We start from the raw sequence: 22020 nt of genomic DNA on the forward strand, positions 1-22020 counted from the left end.
AGTGGTTCCCAGGCAAAATATCACCCATATACATCAAAATAATAATTCAAAATACTAGTGTTTATTATTATTGCTTATTCCAAGATGTGCATGCAGTAAACGCTTGTTTTTGAGGAGGAATAATTAATGTTTTGTCACTCAGGACAGATATGAGAACTTCATTCTTCATTGTCATTTGTCAAGAAACTGGAACACATGCATAGATGAATTTTTAAAAAGATATAATTTTATTGCTTTCAGGTCTGAATTAGATATATTAACTGACGATATATATTCCCCTGACAAAACAATTGATATATGATGTTTATTTTTCATGTGTTCAGTGTTAAAAAATATTTGAATTAGCTAAGCATGGCAGTACACGTCTTTCATCTCAGCACTTAGGAAGCAGATGCAGGTGAATCTATGTTGTTCAAAGCCATCCTGGTCTACACAGCAAGTTCCAGGACAGCCAGGCCTATACAGGGAGACCATGTCTTAAAACCAAACTGAACAATTGTAGTAATGTTTTACTAAAGTGATAATTCCTTCCATGTAAGTCTAAAACTTCATCTCTTACTATTTAATTTTGGAGAGATAAGTTTGCAAGAAATATAGAAGCTCAGCTTCATCTTTGGCCTTTGAAATAGTTATTTTTGTTGATAACATTTGGTCAGGACAGAATGGCCTTTTTCTGGGTAAGACTCTGAGTCGAAGGCTCAAAGAATACACAGCAGAAAGATTGGTCCACCTGCTCCCCTTGTGTCTCTAATTTAGTTAGTGAGAGTCACAGGTGGGTAAACCTATGGAAGAAGATTACTTGGAAACTATTAGAAACCTTCATATTTCGAAAACTGTATTTGTGGCAAACTCATAGCCACAAACACTGACAGACTTGGGCCAGTTCCTATTAAAATAGCACGGCAGCCATGAGAATTTAGCTAAGCTGACCCAGGGTCCAGGACCATACTCCATTATGAGTAGATGAGCATCTGTAACATTCTCCAGCTAGGAGTCTGTTAGGTGATGAAGTTATCTAGTTTTGTGTGTGTGTGTGTGTGTGTGTGTGTTTTCGTGTGTTGTCTGCATGTGCACTTCATATGTTCCTGGTGTATGCAGAGATCAGAAGAGTGTTGGAATTTCCTCTAGAACTGGATTTAGGGTTGGTCATGAGCTGCCATGTGGGAACTGGGAATCAAACTTAGTCCCCTGCAAGAGCAGCCGATGCTTTTAATAGTTGAGCCATCTCTGCAGATCCTTGTAAATGCTTTTATCTTTACTTAATAAAAATAATCTCGAAGGCTTCCAACCTTAGCTGAAGGGCTGTGGAGATTTCAGTTAGCAGTTAAAGTGCTTGCTGTGTAAATACGAGGAAGTTGAGCTGGGATCCCAAGCACTCTGGAAACGCTGGGTGCTGCTATGCACACCTGTCCTGTGATCATAGCCCTGAGCGAGTGAAGACAGGAGGGTCCCTGGTGTTTGCTTGCCAGCCAGGCTAGATAAATCAATAATCTGCCGGTTCAGTGAGAGACTCTGACATGGAAAAATAAAGTAGAGAGTGAACACACATGAGTGCATGCACAGAAACAAAACATGACACACATACAATGTTGTCTGGTAAGATTTTACACACACACACACACACACACACACACACACACACACACACACACATGTCAAGAACAATGTACTAATGTACATGGTGTAATATTTACACCAGAGAAAGCATCTCAGTTTCCTCAGAGGCTTATCATGTCTCTTTACTGTTTATTAATATTTTTAGCTTCTTTATAACACACAGTTGGGTCTCATTATCTGGTCACTGCCCTGTGCAGCAGAACACTGGAGCTCACTTCTCCTGTGTGGCTGAAAATGTGACCTGGCTACACTTACTCCACGCTTCCTTCACCCCCCACTCTCCCGGCTTCTTGGAACAACCATTGTGCTGTCAGTGTCTGGGATGCGTATTGACACTGTGCATGCGAAGCTATTCGCCTAATAGACCATCTTCAAGCTCCACCCAGTTTGTTGCAATGACAGAATGTCGCTCCTTTTCATGGCTGAATAGTGTTCTGCGGTGCATAGGTACCACATTTTCTTTACCTATCTCTCAGTTTATGGGCACTTACATTGCCTCTATATCTTGGGGCACAATATTCATTACTCCGTTTATGGGCACAGCACTGTCTCTATTTCTTAGGGGTCCTGTATTAGCATCAGTTTATGGGCATTGCCTCTATTTCTTGGGGGTACTGTGAACGGTATTGTAATAGATATAATGATACCAACATCTTATCAACATACTGTATTGGTTTTCTTTGAACAACTGGCCGGGAGTGAGATGCTGGGGTGGAATAATAGTTCTATATTTAATTTAATAATTATTTTTAAAGATACTTATTTTTGTGTGCATGGATACTTTTGCTATTGGCAAATAGCCATTTTGACTATGTTAATCCTGCCAATCCATGAGCATGGGAGATCTTTCCGTCTTCTGAGATCTCCTTTGATTTCTTTGTTTAGCTATTTGAAGTTCTTATCATACAGATCTTTCACTTCCTTAGAGCCACACGAAGGTATTTTATATTTGGGTTTTTCCACGTACGTGTTGACCATTATGTCTTCATTTGAGAAGGATCTCCTTTGGTTGGCTGGTCATTTCTCTTTTCTTTTTTCTTTATTTATTTATTTTTTTGGTTTTTCGAGACAGGGTTTCTCTGTTTAGCCCTGGCTGTCCTGGAACTCACTCTGTAGACCAGGCTGGCCTCGAACTCAGAAATCCACCTGTCTCTGCCTCCCAAGTGCTGGGATTAAAGGCATGCGCCACCACGCCCGGCTTAGGCTGGTCATTTCTAATCGAGTTATTGTTTACCCTGCTATTTGCACTTATATGACTTATATCGCTTTTGAGGATATTTTTTCCTCCAATGATTGTTAAATCGATGTTTCTGTTGGGATTTGGTCATTGGTACTCCACTTCATTACTTTAAAACACTGTTAATTTGCTATTTAAGAGTACCTAAAACAGAAGCAGTCTTTGATAGTAAGCCATATTTTTTGTAACTAATTATTATAATTTTGTTATTTTATAACATTTGCTGCATACACAAGTACACAGAGACACATGTATACATATACTCACATATACATGCACATATACATATACATACATGTACACATATAGTCATATATACACATATACATACATATACCCATAAAATACATACACAGATACACACATAAACACAAATCTAAGCATACACGTACACAATACATAAATGCAGATACATATGCACAGATAAATACACATGTGGCATACATATTTATGTATGAATACACATATATGCTTACACAGACACACACAAACACACAAAATTACTAGCATGTTAGAGACAACTACTACTCACATAGTCATAAAATTCCATTGTTAAATTCTGAGAAGCTTGTACAGCTCTTGATATCAATAAGTGACTTGAGACTTGTTATATTAACATTATTTACTCCATGAATATCAACAAATGCCACAAATCAATGCTGTTCCTTTTATTCATTTGACGAGGCAGTTACTCAATACTTACAAGTTTGCATGTGCTTTCAATATTTATTGTAATAAAATAAAGCGCTATTATCTTGGAAGCTAGTGTTTGCTCTGAAGTTGCCAGATGAAAAAGGTGATCTAATTCATTCTTTATCCTTCTGCATTTTCAGGGATACGGAAAGACCGCCGAGGAGGGAGAATGTTGAAGCACAAGCGTCAGAGAGATGACTTGGAAGGCCGAAATGAAATGGGTGCTTCAGGAGACATGAGGGCTGCCAACCTTTGGCCAAGTCCTCTTGTGATTAAGCACACTAAGAAGAATAGCCCTGCCTTGTCCTTGACTGCTGACCAGATGGTCAGTGCCTTGCTGGATGCTGAACCACCCATGATCTACTCTGAATATGATCCTTCTAGACCCTTCAGTGAAGCCTCGATGATGGGCTTATTGACCAACCTGGCCGACAGGGAGCTGGTTCATATGATCAACTGGGCAAAGAGAGTGCCAGGTAAGGATGTTAAACTCGACTTCTATGTTAAGAGTGAATAACTTTTCAACAGTCAGCTGTGGTACTGTGGGGGAAAAGTAGTAGTGTGCTATGTGATTAGGGAGAAGGCTGTATTGGGATTTGTCAATTGTCAATATTAACCCACTATATTTCTCTTGAAACCTAGGAAATAGCCTTTAAAATTACACTCCAAGCAGACTAAAACCTTGGGCATACTATTTTTGGCCAGGCTTCTTTGCTCAAAAGACTTGGATGAACACTACATTACGACATGTCCATGTGTTCTGTCATGCAGATATCATATATTAAAAGTACTTAATGCTCAGGGATCTATGGAATTGTTTTTATTTCTAATGCTATCCTTCAAAATACCTTTATTGAGAAGCAATTTTTCCATAATTAATCTCTTCATCAATTATTGGCACACACTAAAGGGCCAGTAGTTTATTTGTAGAATGCTAGCAATTTATTAAGTTTGTTTTCTGCATGGTTTGTTCAGAGAAACAAAAATACAGTGGCAGAACAAACACAAATGATGTCCCGAGGAGCTTTCAGAAAGTTCCAGAAGCTGAAGCGACACTCTGCTCCTCTTTCTGGTCTCTCAAGTGATGCTTTTATAGCTCTTGACTGTTCTCGTTTAAGGAGAAGGATTCTAGGTATGATGGAAACAAGACTGTCTCATGCCTCAACCAGTGGATTCCACATGTAGAAGGCTGTGCTGAAGCAAGAACGGGTGGAGTCTGTTTTCTGGCTTATAGATTAAATCAATGGGGGTTATAAATATAGAGCTTTTTCTTCTTGGGCTTCAATAGATCTGAAGCTATTTTCTGTGACAAATGGGATATTTTATCTCTTTTTATAATACTAAAATGTGAGTGGCATTTGGGGCCTTGATTTCCAGAGTCACTAAGAGAGTCTGAGCTAATGTGGATCTTCCCTTGGGGAATCTTAATGCATTTGTAGAAATCCACATATAAACACACACTGTCCTTTGAGTAGGGAGGAAGCAGTAAAGTGAGCCAAGCTTATTATAGGGCATCCACCTAGGAGATGTGGGTGGGAGAGATCGGAGTATGTTAAAAATTAGGATAGACACAAAAATTTAAGTTTGAAGATACTTCTATTGGGCAAAATTCTTGGCCATCCGAAGAACTGAAAATTTTATTGAGCGCCTAGGTATTTTAGTATTGTTTTCTGAGACAGATACAAATACCCCAGGATTGGAATTATCTGAGGTTATACAATTTTCCTTGAAGTTTATGTTTCTTTTTATACTTTGATAGAAAAGAAAAGAAAGAACCAGTTCGTGGTTGCAGTTGTTTTTATAATTCTATAAACTTATCCCTTATTGAGATCCTGAAAATACTAGTTCCAGAGCTGAGCTATGGATATATGCTGAACCCAAGCACATAGTTTCCATTTTTATTTGTAAAGTCACATCTCAACATTTTGTGATTGATATTTTATTGTTATTATTGTTGTTTTGTGTCAGGGCACTTGCTGGATAGTCCAAGCAGGCCCTGAACTTATCTTCCTGCTTTAGCCTGAATAAGCTGAAATATATTACTCACTGATGGGAGATTCATGAAAATGACCTTAATTCAGGATTAAAATAGAAGTCAAGGCTAAAAAGATGCTGCGTTCAAGTTTAGCTGTTCCATTGTTAAACTCAGAATTAGACATGTGTGCTAATAAAATATTTAGGAACACTACTCTTATATTTCTTTACGCTAATTCACAGGGATTTGGGTTAAACTATATTTTGTTGATTGGTCCCTTAGAAAAAATTATAGAAACATAATGCAATTATGTACAGACTACATTTTGCATTGCAACAGGCCTTGTCAATGGTATTAGGTCTATGAGTTAGAGCAAGGGCAGGTGTCATTGATGGTGCGTCTGAATGTTATATGGGGTGGAGGCAGGGCTCATTGGTGGTGGGTCTGTGCATTATATGGGTTAGTTTGTGGAGAATAACAGATCCACCCAGGCATGCATTTCTCTGATGTGTCTCTGTCATGAAGTCATGCATTTCTGTCTGTCTGTCCCTGTCTTATCTACTCTGTTCGTCTCTTCTGTCTCTCTGTCTCTTTCTCTCTCTCTTCTTTCTGTCTCTGTCTTTTTCTCTGTCTTTCTCTCTGTTTCTCTCTCTCTCTCTCTCTCTCTCTCTCTCTCTCTCTCTCTCTCTCTCTGTGTGTGTGTGTGTGTGTTTCTCTCTGTGTTTCTCTCTCTCTGTCTCTCTCTGTCTCTCTCTGTCTCTGTCTCTCTCTGTCTCTCTCTCTGTCTCTCTCTCTGTCTCTGTCTCTGTCTCTCTCTCTCTTTCTCTCTCTCTCTCTCACTCTGTGTGTGTGTGTGTGTAAACCATTAAAATGCAGCTATTGTAAGTCCAAAGCCTACGTGTCTGGGGGGAAACAGAATGAAAATAGCCATTGATTTAAAAAGAATGAAAAGAATAAAAGAGCAGACCAAAGGCCTTCGGGAGGGACTTTGAAGATGACTGTTGAAGTTTGCAGTGAAAATTGTATTTCCAAAGGTTTTATATACCCAAATACCTCTGTCATTTAAAAAGATAGTTCACACTGAAGAGCCGTATAGGCAATGTCACATTTATGAGGTGATAATTTAGGTATAATAATGGCAATTTCAAAAAGGAAAAGAGAAACATGGCTAGGAAGAACAATAGTAATGGAACCAGCAATGTGATTTGGATGTGAAAGTGGCCAGAGGGGGACTTAGGGAGGGCTTGGAGGAAGGAAACAGACATTGGGGAAAATGATATAATTGCATTGTGCTCTCCAAAGAAATAATTAAACAAATATACACAACAGGAGGTAAAGAAAACATTTCAGTAAAGAAGTCACAAGGCAAAAGCACAATTGTCACTGTAGCAGTGTGAGCAGACTTCAGTTTAAATGTTAGATTTTTGATAAACATCAATATTTTGGGTTCTTTAATGTTTTTTCCCAATAGATTATTAGCATTTTCAAGCTTTGCTGAGTAAAACTGGATTTTCCTTTGTCTTACCCTCTGGCCCCATCTTCTGACTTGATATGTGGGGAGTAAGAGATGAGGACCAGTAGATAAGAGGCGGGCATGGTTGTCAATTCTAATGCACAAGGGACATAGAAAGGAAGACTATAAAGGGTTAATGCTTTCCTCTCCATGTCTCAAGAACAGCTGTAAGAAAGGCAATGACTCTAGCTTTCCAGTTCTGTAGAAGAGTTTTAAAAAATAATTTTATTGTTTTGACATTTAAATATGGTGATATTATTTTCTCTACTCTTTCCTCCTTCCAACCCCTCTTATTTGAAATTCATAGCCCTTTTATTTTTTAATTGTTTTTAAATCGACCTATTATCTATCTATCTATCTATCTATCTATCTATCTATCTATCTATCTATCTATCTTCTTCATCATGATCATCTACATATCTATCATCTACCTACCCACTTATTTACACCTAAATATATAAACACAACCTTCTCAACCTCTATAATGTTATTTATAGATATATGACTTCATGGCTGACCGCTTGGTATTGGATAAACAATTGGGGAGCTATACCCAGGGAAGACTATTTCGTTGGCTCTTAGCATTCCTTAAGTGCCTATAGTTCTTAGTCTAGGCTGGAAATCTTGTGACTAACATTTCCCTCTTTCATGTTAGCATGTCTATTGGTGTCTTGTTGATTTTGTTGCTGTTGTTGTTGAGGTCTTGTTTAGGCAGTCATGTTGATGAGATTTTCTGGGTACTTTCTCTATCATTTCCAGGAGACACAATTTTACAGCAGTCTTGTGGTTCCTCTTTCCATCAGCATGCATCCCATTTTTCTAGAACCCTAGGTTCAGGAACTGTGTTGTGGAAGCTTCAGTTGGGGCTAGGCACCACAACAGTCACTTGTTCTTTGTATTTTGATTGGTTGTGCCTTTCTGTAATGGTCTCCATCTGTTGCAAAGAGAAATTTCTTTGATAAGGGGTGAGAGGGCTACACTTCTCCGTGAATATAAAGACAAATATTGAGAAGGCAGTTAGGAATTACATCAGACTAGAAAATTGATGGTAGCAGGACCTCCTCCAATGGGCTAGATTTTTAATACCAGGCATGATTTGCTTCTTGTTGAGGGGGTCTTAAATCCAAGCAGAGAGCTATTGGTTACCACCAAGATGTGCACGCCACTGTTGTATTGTTAGGGTTATTGTGCCATGCTGGTCATTGCTGTGATCCATAGGTATCATAGCTCATTAGGACTGCTGGTGAGCTCCCTCTTTTGGAAGCTTGTGCGGTGCTTCTGTTCCCATGAAAGCTTGGAGGGGGCCTTCAGTTTAGATCCAGCTTGGATCCTTTGGGTGCTGTGTCTGAAGCACATAGTGACTTCAGCAATGGGTACTTACTTTCAATTTCTGAGAGGTGACCAGGGACAATGACAATAGCCTATAACGTTTCATGAGTCTCTCAGACTCCCCTGACCAAAACTCTACAGGGGGTTTCTTATGCCTCGTATTACAATTTTTGTTAGATAGACCATTAGTATTGTGAGCCCATATATGAAAGTTTCATTTAAAGAATGTACATATGCACAGACTTAGCTTGTTTTACTCAGTTTTAGGTAAATAAGTAATAAATTCCTTAGAGTTTTCAGACATCCTTACTGTTGCTTTGCTCTCTTCTGCCTCCTTCCTTAATTCTCCTTTAATTCTGCCACTAAAGCTCTTCCTTTCTCCATCTCTCCTTTCAAATCACTTGTATCCGGCTCTTTCTATCTCCCTATCCATGACTCCCCTTGACTCTATTATCCCTTTTTGCTTTCCTGGTTTATATAATTCCTCTAGGTTATACACTCACACCTGAAGATCTGGAGCTGGGAACCATTGACGAGAAACTGAGCACACAATGTTTGAGGAAGACTTCAAAACCACAGGGTGTTTTTGAACCATTTTTTTTTTTAAATTATTGGTTATTTTATTCATTTACATTTCAAATGTTATACTTCTTCCCAGTTTCCCCTCCTTAACCCCTCTATCCCACCCCTCCTCCTGCTTCTATGAGGATGTTCCCCCCCCCACCCACTCCTGCCTCACCACCCTAGCATTCCCCAACACTAGGGCATCAAACCTTTACAGGACCAAGGGTCTCCCCTCGCATTGGTGCCAGACAAGGCCATCCTTAGCTACGTATGCAGCCAGAGACATGGGTCCCTCTATGTGTACTCTTTGGTTGGTGATTTAGTCCTTGGGAACTCTGGCGGGGAGGGGAAGGTGTCTGTTTGGTTGATATTGATGTTCTTCCTGTGGGGTTGCAAACCCCTTCGGCTCCTTCAGTCCTTCCCCTAACTCCTCCATTGGGGTCCCTGTGCTCAGTCTGATGGTTGGTTGCAAGCATCTGCATCTGTATCAGTAAGGCTTTGGCAGAGTCTCTCAGGAGACAGCTACATCAGGCTTCTGTCAGCAAGCACTTCTTGGCATCAGCAATAGTGTCTGGGTTTGGTGTCTGCAGATGGGATGGATCCCCAGGTGGGGCAGTCTCTGGTTGGCCTTTCCTTCAGTCTCTGCTCCATTCTTTGTTCCTGCATTTTCTTTAGATAGGAGCAATTCTGGGTTAAAATTTTTGAGAAGGGTCGGTAGCACTTTGAATCTTAATGTTTGGCTGTAGAGGCTTGCTCTTCATTGTGCGCACTATAATTCTTTAATACTTAACAGCAATTTTCTAGTTTACCTATGGAGAAAGGTTTACTTTTATTTATAATTTATTATAATTTTTTATTTTTACTTATTCTTTGAAGACTTCATGCATGCATATATTACTCTCTTTCGTGAAGTGGCAAATTCCTGACTTTTCCCTTGGGTTCTCCCTGTGCAAATAGGTATGAATTTTCCCTTTTAAAGAGCCCCCATTCCACATCATTTTGATTTGGTATCCTTCTTGCTCACCTACAAGGAATGGGTCTCTTTTATGAGTATGTCTGCTTTAAGTCCCAGGTACTTAAAGTACTTAAGTTCATCAGGTTCTGGGTCATCTCCAAGAGAGTATGGTTGTCTAGACCATCCCATAGCTCAGGACTTCTTGTTCTCAAGTATCTCCAGGAACCAGTGATCAGCATCCAAGCCCTAATGCTCACCCTTGTCATTCACACAGCGATGAAGAGAAGTCTAGAAACACATGAATAAATGGACAGATGAAAGGTTACTTTGGCAACCTTCTCATTTGAAGAAGTCTGAGCCCCGCCAAACTCTCAGTTTACCTATAAATAGGACTTGGAGGAGTTCCAGGGCTGGGATGGTCCTCTTTATACCTCCCTTCAGTGTCTACCTGATACTGTAACATTTACGTGGCAGCCGTGGCAGCTACCACAGGGAGACCCAGTTTCCGTCCTTTCTTATTGAAAGGTGTAGAGGGATTTGAGGAGTGTACAGACACGAGCCCCGAGAACCCTGTGAGGTGTCGGTTGTCTATCCGTGTATGGAAGGAGGTTCCTGTGCATTCCAGGAATGTGGCAATATGCTTCAGTATTCGATTCTCAGTTATAGTCAGACCAGCAGACCCTGCCCTCGGGCTGTTGCAGGATTCTACCACATTAGCAAATGGCGTGGTGATGAAACAGAATGTGGCATGAAAGTATGGGTGTCACCCTGGAGAGATGACAGGCGCCATTATTTAGGGCAAGACTTTCTTAGAATTTGGAACTGTTCTATGTGAAGATCCCCAGGACTGGGCTAGTACCTACTCATTATTAGAAAAGCACTCTTGGCTGTGGTGCACAGCTATAATCCTGATCGGCTCAACCCAGCTTGCCTGTGAGATTCTAAGCAAAAGTCAAGGAAACCAGCTGCTTGACTGATCTTTTATGTACAACTCTCACACTGACATAGATAGTTCAGGACCAGATATATGAAGCCTTTGAAAGTACCTTTCTCATGTTGTGAGTATTCCCATCTGAAACCATAGAATTTAAATATCACTGTACCACAGCTGAGGTTCTGGGTGTCCCCGGCCACACTTCAGGGACTGCTGTTTGCAGCATTGCCATTTCCAAAGAGGATAGGCATTATCTAAACATTTAAGTGCTTAAGCAAATGCTTCTCTTAAATTGTGTGGAACTGCATTTTCTCAAAAACACATATTGAAGGCCTAGCTCTTCATATCTCAGGCTGTGAGCTTACCTAGAAGAAGAAACTGTGATCCAATGAATTCGTATGTAATTCTTCTGTAAGAGAAGATGACTGGCATCCTTGTATAAGGGCCATTGGGCATTGACTTAGATGTGTGTGCTTTTGTGTGCATGTGCTTGCATGTGTGTGTGTGTGTGTGTGTGTGTGTGTGTATGAAGATGATATCAATAGACACGGGGAGAGGATAGTAAGGCAGCCATCACCTCCAACTTCCTTCCTGATTGACTATGTGAACTGGACAGCTGACATGTGTTCACTATAAGCCAGGGATCACCAAAGTTCACCAAGAGATACTAAAAGCTAGAAGAGGCAAGAATGAACTCTAACCTGAAAGCTCTGGAGACTGTGGCCCTGCCAACATTTTGATCTTGAATTTCCAGTGTCCTAGTTTTATTCTGTTGCTACGACAAAATACTCTCACAAAAGCAGCTTAGGGGAGGGAAGGATTTATTATGCTTACACTTCCGGGTCAAGTCATCATTGAGGGAAGTCGGAAGGAACCCGGAGGCAGAGACTGTGGAGGAATACTGCTTAGTGGCTTCTTGATCTTTATTTCATCCTTAGCCTGCCCTCCCTCCTCCCCTCCCTCCCTCCCCTCTCTCTCCAGCCAGGGACCACCTGCCTAGGGAATGGTCCCCTACCACAGTCAGCTGGGCCCTCTTACATCAGTTAACAATCAAGAAAACCCCTCAGAGATATGTCCACATACCTGGGCAAGTCCTTAGTTGAGATGTTCTCAGAAGACACTAGACTGTGTCACATTGATGTAAAGCTAACTTGGGCACCTTGCCTCTAGACCTGAGACAACACACTTCTATTTTAAAATCTGCAGTTTTTGGTAGTTTATGTGGCAGCCTAGGAAATTAATATAAAGTATAGTAATAGAAACCACATTGTTTTGTTTTATTTTATTTATTTATTTTTTGTTGTTTTTGCTGTGTGGGCATTGAACCTGTGGCTTTACACAAGTTGGAAAAGTGACCCATTGCAGAGGGTTATCCTCCACCCTGTTTTTATTTTTAAGTGAATGAAATAAAATAATACATAGAAATAAGTATTGGCATGAAGAAAATTGAAGTTGGATGGTATAGCTCACACCCATAATTCTAGCATCAAGGACACTGAGGTAGAAGGATGGCCAGCCTAGGGTATATTGTAAGTTCAAGACCAGCCTAGGATAAAGAGAATGCAGAAGAAGATCCTGTATCAACAACAACAAAAACAACAAACAACATCAACAACAAGGTGGGTAGAATGAGCATGGGGACACCTGTGTGTAATCTCAACACTCAAGAGACTGACACACTGACACAGGAGGATTGCTGTGAGTTCAAGGGCAGACTTGGCTACAGAGCATAAACTTGTTTTTTGGCCAAAGAAACAAAGAGATGTTTGGCTCCTTTAGAATAAGTTTGGCTGATTATTTACTGATGCATAAATTCTCCTCTGCATTTGCAACTCCTTCAGCTCACTTAACTTCTGGCTTTGCAGTTGATTCAGAACAGTGACAGTCTCATGGCTCTACCTAGCAGATAGCCTGTAAAAGACTTTAACCAACAGATGAATGGCCTTCCCTGCTGCTTTCAGAGACCTTTTGCATTCAAAGCTTGCCCTATTGGAACTTGTCCTGGATCTGGTCTGAGGTGTGGCTTCAACATTGCTTTTATGCATGTGTTTCTGCTCTTCCCACTCCATTAATTAAATGGTAGCCTTCTGCAGAAGTACACTTAAGGGGTTTTTCATAGTTGACCTTTTGGGTTGAAGAGCTTTGTTAGTTCTTTTTCTCTTATGAACTAAAAGCTTTGAATATAAAGCAAAGCGTTTGACCACTGGTCTACACATGTAGTTACTTAAGAAAATAAGATCTGTTCAAACACACACATACATACACACACACACACACACACACACACACACACACACACCCCATATATCATATATATCATATGATACATATACATGCATATAAAACATATATCATATGTATATGTGATATATATGATATGTATCACACACACATGTATTCATATTCTTAAAACTTGAGACATTCTTGTAAGACCAGACAATTGGTGGTCAGGTCAGTTAGATGACTCAATAGTAATAAGGCATAACCTTTGTTTACCATGAGAGAAAAGGGGTTGTGTCAGGCATCTCCTCTCTCTCCTTCCATTTGTTGCAGGTACACCCCAAACATGCTCTTGCATGGACAGTAAGTCCCTGTACACTTTGCTCTATCCCTTCAGCCCTGTGAGTCCTAGGGTCTCTCTCAAGTCCTAAACAACAAAGTGTTCAGCTTCCACTTTCCGCTGCCCACAGGGCAGCAGCTCACACTTTCACCAACATATCTGAAGGCAAATGACCCATTCCTCCTCTCTGCCCTTCTGGTGTTCTCTGTCTTCATCAGGCCTCCACTCTTCATGTCCATCCAACTTAGCCTACTTCTTTGTCACTATGTACCATTGAAACACTGAAAATATGTTACTTCTCCATTCCATTGCCACTAGCTTTGTCCAAATCCTAAAATCTCTATTAGAAAAAGCTGTAATAACGTGTGTGTGTGTGTGTGTGTGTGTGTGTGTGTGTGTCTGTGTTCTCATCCTTCTCTTTTCAATTCATCCTACACATTGCTGCTAAAATAATTTTTGGGAAACACTGTTTCAGGTGCTACACTTCGCTGGAAGTGCAACTCATTATTGGGATATTTGCTTACTATGTGCCATGCCGGGTGTTCATCCCCAGCTCCTTGTACTACTTTGCTGCGACTCCTATTAACAAGTACCACAAGTAAGTTAGTTCATAACACAAATGTAGGCCCACACAGTTGAGACTTTGATGATCTGAAACCATGGGTCAGCAGGTCCAGGCTGTCTCTGAAGGCACAATGTCTGACTTCTGTGCCTCTGGTGGCTGCTGGCAGTCCCATATGTCCCCATTTACAGCAGTATATTTCCAATGTTAACCACCACCCATGGCATCATGATGCATTTTTCTCATGTATCTAAGTGTCTGCAACCAAATTTACCTCTTACAAAGATCCCACCTCTCATAATTAGCTTTAGCTGCCAACTTGATACAACCTAGGGTTACTGGAGAAGAGAGTTTCATTTGAGGGAGTACCCAGACAAGATTAGCCTCAGAGAGCATGTCTGTGGGGGATCACCTTAATTGTTCATTGCTGTGGGAGGGTCCAGCCCACAGTGGGCAATGCAGTTCCCTGAGCAAGTGTTTCTGGGCTGTATAAAAAACGTTAGCTAAGCACAGGCCTGTGAATGAGCCAGAAAGGAGAACATAGACCACTAAGCATATTGGATTTAAATTTTACTCCAATCTATTGTATTATAATCTTAACTTTATTACACTAGCAAACACTTTTTTTAAAAATTAGGTTCAGATGGACATTAATTTAAGGTGGAAAAACAATCAATAGAAACTTGGCATTAGGACTTTATTATCATATGTTTAAAATCTCTGAGGGAATAGATAATAGTATCTATTTTAAGCTTTCCAGAGCTTAAATGATGCCTTAAGATTCCTAACCCATGGCTGACATGCTGTAGACTGACCTTCACTAGCCCCTTATGTAATTTCTACTGAACTTGCTCTCTCTGTCGAATTTGAGATTCCCTGGGCCCATCCTTCCACCTGCCATCCTTTCTCTGCATAGTTTATGCATTTTATGTTGCTTTCCTAGATCACCTGCATCCAGTTGTCTATGCCCAAATTCCTTGACCATTTTTTTTACCCTAAAGGAGTATCACACATTCTAGGGATTTTTTTCTTTTCCAAAATCTTCCCATTTTATTACCAGTGCAGCACTAGATTGAGTTTGTCTCCCAGGGCAGCACTGGTTGACCAGATGTACATTCCACGACTATGTCAACTGTTATGTAAAGCCCAAGGATAGCTCTTTAGTGCTTTCTTATTTCCTTCATGGTAGATTTGTTTGTTGCTGGATGGTTCATTTATTAAATAAACATTACAGAAAGCCATTTTTTTTTTTTTTAGACCATGTTCCCTCAGTAAGTCCCAGCAGATGAAGATGCAAAAATCAAGACAGAGTCACTTACTATGAAAGACAAAGCAAAACCAAGTCGTCATCTGGGAGTCTAAGAAGTGAGGAGAGAAGGAAATAATATGAAAATAGGATCCTTTCCATTGAAGTGCCACCAATACCCCTTGGCCTGAATGCTTACACCTCAGACTGGATTGTAGCTTACTTAGTACAATGACTGTCTAGTGTGCATGAAGCCCTAGGTTCATTCCCCAGCACAGTATAAACTGGGTGTGGTGGTGTACCCCTGTAATCACAGCCTTGGGGTAGTAGAGACAGGAGGATCAGATACTCTGGGTCACCATGAACTTAGAGGCTGAGGTCAGCCTGGCCTACATAAAACCTTCTCTTAAAACACTGTTGCTATAAGTGGTTACATCATTTAATTCTTACAATAAGTAAAACTGAAATCATCTAATGCTAACCAATCATGTATTTTTCGGTCTCCTTGACTAACCTTGAAGTGAATAAACCATTTCTTATTCCATGATTTCTTCAGCCTGTGTCTATCCACAAAGCCCATCTCTTGGTCCATTGTACCATATTCCATTTCATCAGATGAATCACTGTCCTGATTCTAGAATAGCAAACTAATGTCCCTTAAGAACTCCACACTAGCTGTTGTCATTTTGTGTTCTGACAATTCTGTAGTTGGAATTCTTCTTTCAAATGAAAGATGCTGTGGTTTTTTTTGTTGTTTTTTTTTGTTTGTTTGTTTTATTGTTTTTTCTGTTTTTTTGACCATCCACATTTAATTTGTTTAAGCCACTACCTTCCTTTTAAAAACTGTATATATATTGGCTAGTGAGGTGTCTCAGCTGGTAAAGGTACTCGTTGCCAAGCTTGATGGGCCGAGTTTGGTCTCTTTAATGAACATGGTGGAAGGAGGGAACTGATCCTGCGTGTTGTCCTCTGACCTCTGCATTTGTTCTATGGTATGTCTGTGCACACATGTGTGTGCCTGCAAACACGCACACACACACACTTCAATAAATAAAAAATGTAAAGAGAGGTTAAATGACTGTGCAAATCTTTGACATCCAGTTCGTCACATTATAATATAAAGGTATCTTCTACTTCAATAAAACTGACAGAAACTCATTTAAAATAAGTATTCCTGTGACAAAAGAAATATTTTCTTTTGGATTGGAATATCTTTCTTGACAAGCAGATTTTTTTTTTTTTAACAAGATGACAGTTTACAACTTTCCATGTTTCTAGAGGGTTGAATAGCTTTCTGGGATGACTGGTCTAGGTTTGGGGGCTTTACCTTTTTTGTGCCTAGATCTCTGGGATCTATTTACTCCCAACTTGATCTATTAAACTCCAAAGGCCAACTTTCGCACCTTCAGCATCACCATGGCCGACTGAGTCTGGTTTGAATTTCCCTAATTCAAGGAATGTATGCCCCGGTGATGACAGATGTTAGTTTTTATATTTTTTAAGGGATTAATCACTGGTGAATGATAGAAAGGAGAGAATATCATTATTAGCCCTCATGACAGCTAAGACAGAGGAAAAATAAGAAGCTGCGAGTCCACTAGACTACATCTCTATTGGAGTCTAATTAAAAGAATTTACTATTTCCCAATTCCACCTACATAACTCATAACACTGCAAGCAAAGCAACAACAACAACAACAACAACAATAACAACAACAACAACAGGCTCACCAAAGAGACTTGAAATTTATCTCATCCAGGAGTCTAGGGTTCGACTTTAGGCTTTGTGTTAGGCTCTAGGAGAAACTTGACTGTTTCCTTTTGGCACACTTCTTACAGTTCTCTGTTCAACCATGCCTAGCTTAAAAATACTCAGGTTAAGATTTTTTTTTCTTACTAAATCCACAGCCTCAAGGAAGTGGTTGAACACTGAAATTGATCGGCAAGCATTAGACTCGGATGAGATGGAACTTAGATATGTGTTTCTTTCCCACAGCAGATGGTCGCTCAGGTGAGTCACAGCTGAATGGTCGTAGTCATTAGGAAACAAGGACTCACTTCCGCTCTTGTGGCCAAACTGAGGATGAAGAGGTAGAGAGAGTAGTGGTAAAAGTTTTGTTTTGTTTTATTTATTTATTTATTTTTTTCCTGGCTTGTGGTGTTTGAACACTGACAGCAGATATCAGGGTTGCTGATATCGCATCTCACAAGAGTCACGAGCTGCTTGGTATTGAAATTCTGTTTTTATCAGATGGATGATTGACTATGTTAACTCTTGCTCCTTTCCTAGATCCAGGGAATCTGAGCTTTGCTTCTGTGGCCAACCAAACTCTTCCACACAGTGTGTTCAACGCTAACTCATTCAAGTTTGCCTTTTTTTGTTGGCCTTTGGCATTTGGGGTTGAACTTGGAACCTTGTACATACTAAACACACAGTTTCCACTGACCCATGCCCCTAGTCCCTGTTCATCTTTGGATGGATACTCCTTTGTGGTATAAGAGAGGTGAATATGTGCAGGTACACATATGTATTAGTATATATGCACATGAAAGCCTGGGATTGTTTGCCAAGAGTTATCCACCTTAATTTTTTCAAGGTTAATTTTTTTTAATGGTCTATCACTGGTCTGGAGTTTTTTTGAAGGCTGGGATGCCTGAGCAGTGAACTCCTATTTCTGATTCCCCAACCACTACCCACCTGGTGCTGGAATTATAGGCATGTACCACCTTACCTGGCTTTCTATGTAAGGGATGGAAATTGAACTCACAGTCCAGGATTTGGCAGCAAGCACTTCACCTACGGAGCTATCTCCCAAGCCTGAATGGTTACTTCTTTTAGGAACATTCTCCCTGGCGAGCTGATTGCTTGGTGTGTTAAAACCTAAGTGCTGTTTAATAATTCTTGAGGCAAACTCCCTGTGATTTAATTTGAGAAGATCAAATGACCTTGTTCTTTCCGATCTAGCATTTATTCACTCAGCCACATCCAGGAGAGCCCTAACATAATGGCAAAGGAAAGAGAAGCGGGGCTGCTTAAGAAAGGCAAAATCTAATGAAATGGTGGCAGCTCCTTGCTCTGGAGGGAAGCAAGGCTTCCTCTTGTGGTAGTGCATGTATTCATTAGGCAATTATTTTATAAACATGAAATCTAATAAAAAAGGTGGGCCGTTCTTGTGCTGTAACGTGGGCCAGGCATCTGTTCTTGAAGCAGCTTAAGCTGGCTGTTAATGTGTAAGTAACTCTACAGGCGCCTAAGGTGAAACCTGCTTCTCTGAATTGTTTTCTACCTTATAGTATTGGCTGCAGCGTTTTCTTGTAGAATGTTTATTTGCATTCATACCATAAGGGGGGGGGGGAGAAAGTTTTGGATATGACAAATCACTTTTGAGAAACTTAGTGTTGTTTTCTGTCTATTTTGTTTTGCCACATAGTTTATTTGCCTTAGTCAGGATGTTTGCCTCCGTTTCCTCAGGCCATTCAAACGTAGGAGATCAATGGTTTGAACTGAGAAAGCTCATTTTAGGCCTTTGGCTGTGGGAAGATGCTTTCTGAAGTATGGGTTCAGGTTCTAAATATGTGTTTCTCTTCTCTCATCTATAAGGAATATTTTCCTCAAATAGAATAGAGTGATATTTGATTTTGTGTGTGCGTGTGTGTGTGTGAGACAGAGGGCTTCACTGAACTGGTTAAAAAGGTTTCAAATGTGAAGAGACTTCCAGTCACATGGGTATAATCGAGTAAGCCAAATGTTCTACCACTGTCTACTACATGCCTGTAATACTCATAGTTCAGGCAGTCAGGGTGAGCTACTCCAGAATCTGTAACTGCTTTGCCCCACATGTAGTAACATGGCTTGGGGAGATATTTAGAATTAGGTTTGAAAGTGACAGTGGATAAAGTCATCATTGCTCTAGTTTATTTGGACTATTTGCAATATACTGAACTTAAGGATGCATAATGGAAGATATTTTTAAATAAAGTGCATTCAAGAGGCAGATATTGGCTACTGTGGCACAACAGTGTGGTTGGATGTCTTTAATAGCACTGACTGAATGCTTTCAAGTGGCTAAAACTATAAGGCTGATATTGACATGCTTTAGTGTAATGGGAAAGGATATTTAATACATATATTCATTGTATATATGTATTGAATATACATATGAAACAGATATTGATTGTTGCATGGGGTATTAGCTTTCTGTCACTATCAAAATTCCTGAAATAATCGACTCAGAAAGACAAGTTTATTTTGACACCCTGCCTCAAGACCTTTGTTTACCCTGAGGCTGTGAGTGTGTCAGTTGCACATCATGGGGCAGGGGAGATGCAGTGGAACAGAACTGCTCATCTTATGGACTCATAGTAGGAGACAAAAAGAGGAAGAGACCAGACCCACACCCTCCTTCAAGCCCATACTCCCAGTGGCCTAGAGACCTCCCATTAAAGACCTCCCACTCAGAGACCCGCCAACTGTGAAGCTTTGCCACCTTACAGCAGTGCCAATCTAGGATCAAACCTAAGGCACAGGGGCTGCTTAGAGACTACACACACACTCATCTCTATGGATGTATGTGTATGTGGGGTTCATGTGTGCTTTGCATGTGGAGACCACATGTCAGCATTAGATGGCTCCTACTGATTTTATTATGGACTTTGCTGTAATTAATTTTGAATAGAATTTGTTTTCCTTCCTTCCTTCCTCCCTCCCTTCCTTCCTCCCCCTCCCTTCCTTCCTCCCTCCCTCCCTCTCTCCCTTCCTTCCTTTCTTTCTCTTATGTGTGGTGGGCTAACGGTGGGGTGTCCATGACATGCCTGCAGGGCTCTGAGGACAATTTGGAGGGAGTTACCTCTCTCCTTTCACCATGTGGGTTCCAGGGACTGAGCTCCAGTCCTCAAGCCTGGCATCGTGTGCCTTTACACAAAGAGCCATCTTGCTAGCTCATATTTGGCTTCTTGAGAAGAGTGTCTTGCTATGTTGCCCAGGCTGGCCTTGAAATTTTAATCCTCCCACCTAAGCTTGCTAAGGACTGGGATTATATGTGTGCCTACCACACCTAGTGTGAGTCCAACTTTAAGGAATATTAAGAAACTGTACACCAAAATCATAAGGTAAGCCAAAATTTTGTAGATGTACAAGAGAGGCCAGTTTTTACAACATCTGAACTTCAACTCAGCACAGATATCTCTTTTTATTTGTACTATGTGCTCTGCTGTCACAATTTCAATTTTGCTTTTAAAATAATTGTCTTACCACTATGCAGAGCTAATTCAAGTTTGACTGTTGTTTCTCTGTTTTCATTTGTTTTGACAATGTACTATGATAATGAAAAAGAGTATATTTGCTAAATTCCCTAAGCCCCTGTTAAATTTCCAAGTCAACATTAACTAGCTTTGGGCCACATTTGAATTCTTGAACATATTTGACTTAAGCTTAATGTATTCATACATACAACATATTTGACTTCAGTTTAATGTACTCATCTGTACAAATATTCAAATGAGGTAGAGAAAGAATATATAGGCAGGGAGAGTATCAATTGAAGAATGAATCCTATAGTGAGTAAAACTGACTGAATATTAAAAACAAACATATATAACAGCAAGCTCCAAATTACAGCAGCTCAAGCAGAACATAAAATATGTTTTAATTCACATAAATGAGTCTGAACTCATATAACAGTAGTGATATTATGTTTACTATTATAAACTTTAAGAAGTAAATTAATAATAGGACATCCCACTCAGGGAATAACAATGTAAATTCAATGTAAATGTATGTAAAATTCAGTTTAAATGAATGTAAAATGTCATAGTTAGATTATCATCCATTTAAACACTCAAAACTTTTAAGTTCAAAGCTAGGCCGATGGCTCAGCCTGTAAAGTTCTTGCCATGTAAACATGAGGGTCTGAGTTCGAACCCCATGTCAGAATTATGCAGCCTTGTAATCTCAGCTCGGGGCAGTGGACACAGGCAGACTTAAGGGTCTGATGATCAGCCAGCCTAGCTGACTTGCTGAGTTCCAGGCCTGTGAGAGAGACCTTAACTCGAGAGATCCAATGCAATGACTCCTGCGAAATGATACTTGAAGTTGTCCCCTGCCTGACACACACACACACACACACACACACACACACACACAAACACACACACACACACAAAAACACCCATAGAGTCCTTAGTAAGCTCATAGTAAGGTAATATACTACCATGTATTGTTTATTATCCTCAAAGCACATCTGTAGCTTCCTGCTACTTCTATGGCCCTTTTATGAACGAAGAAAGAGAAATATATAGACAACTAGTTTTCCAAAGCCAGGCACTGAGAAATCACAGGGCATTCTGGTTCCTGACTGTGTGGTCATAAGGCTACCATGGAATTCTGCTTCATTTTATCACTCAAAAAGTATCCCATGAAGTTATGTTTGACCATCACACCCAAGGTGGGTCATCTTTGAGGGCTTATGTAAACAGATGTAATTGTACTGTGGACATTTTTCTAAATAATTCACACCATGAATGAAAATATGCACATTCACAAGTAACTATAAGTTCTTCTTGGCTAAAGGAAAAGTGTTCAGGAAACAAGCATGAAACGAAGTTCTTTACACTCCTGTCTTCAGAAAGTATCAAAACCCTAAACTGCAGAAATGCAGCTTTCGTGCTAAAAATGTACATTTTTGATATTCTGACATGACATGTTACTATTATTTTTCATTTTGTCCTTTTAGGGGTTCCAAAAATAATGACTTGGAAGTGAGTCTTATTGTTTCCATTGAAAGTGGTAAATTTTCTGAGAGAGGAGAGAGAGAGAGAGAGAGAGAGAGAGAGAGAG

The 22020-nt window shown here is 40.1% G+C and overlaps 1 protein-coding gene across 6 annotated transcripts in view; it reads left to right on the forward strand.

Moving 5' to 3' along the window:
• Nucleotides 1-22020, forward strand: part of Esr1 (estrogen receptor 1) — a 356422-nt gene that overhangs the window by 219295 nt on the left and 115107 nt on the right. For all 6 annotated transcript variants that reach the window (XM_021220986.2, XM_021220984.2, XM_029533029.1 and 3 more), the window contains one exon: nt 3688-4023. In XM_021220986.2, the coding sequence (XP_021076645.1) occupies nt 3688-4023 (336 nt within the window). The remainder of the gene's footprint in view (nt 1-3687; nt 4024-22020) is intronic.

Source organism: Mus pahari, chromosome 21, assembly GCF_900095145.1.
Source record: "Mus pahari chromosome 21, PAHARI_EIJ_v1.1, whole genome shotgun sequence".
Classification (NCBI taxonomy): Eukaryota; Metazoa; Chordata; class Mammalia; order Rodentia; family Muridae; genus Mus; species Mus pahari.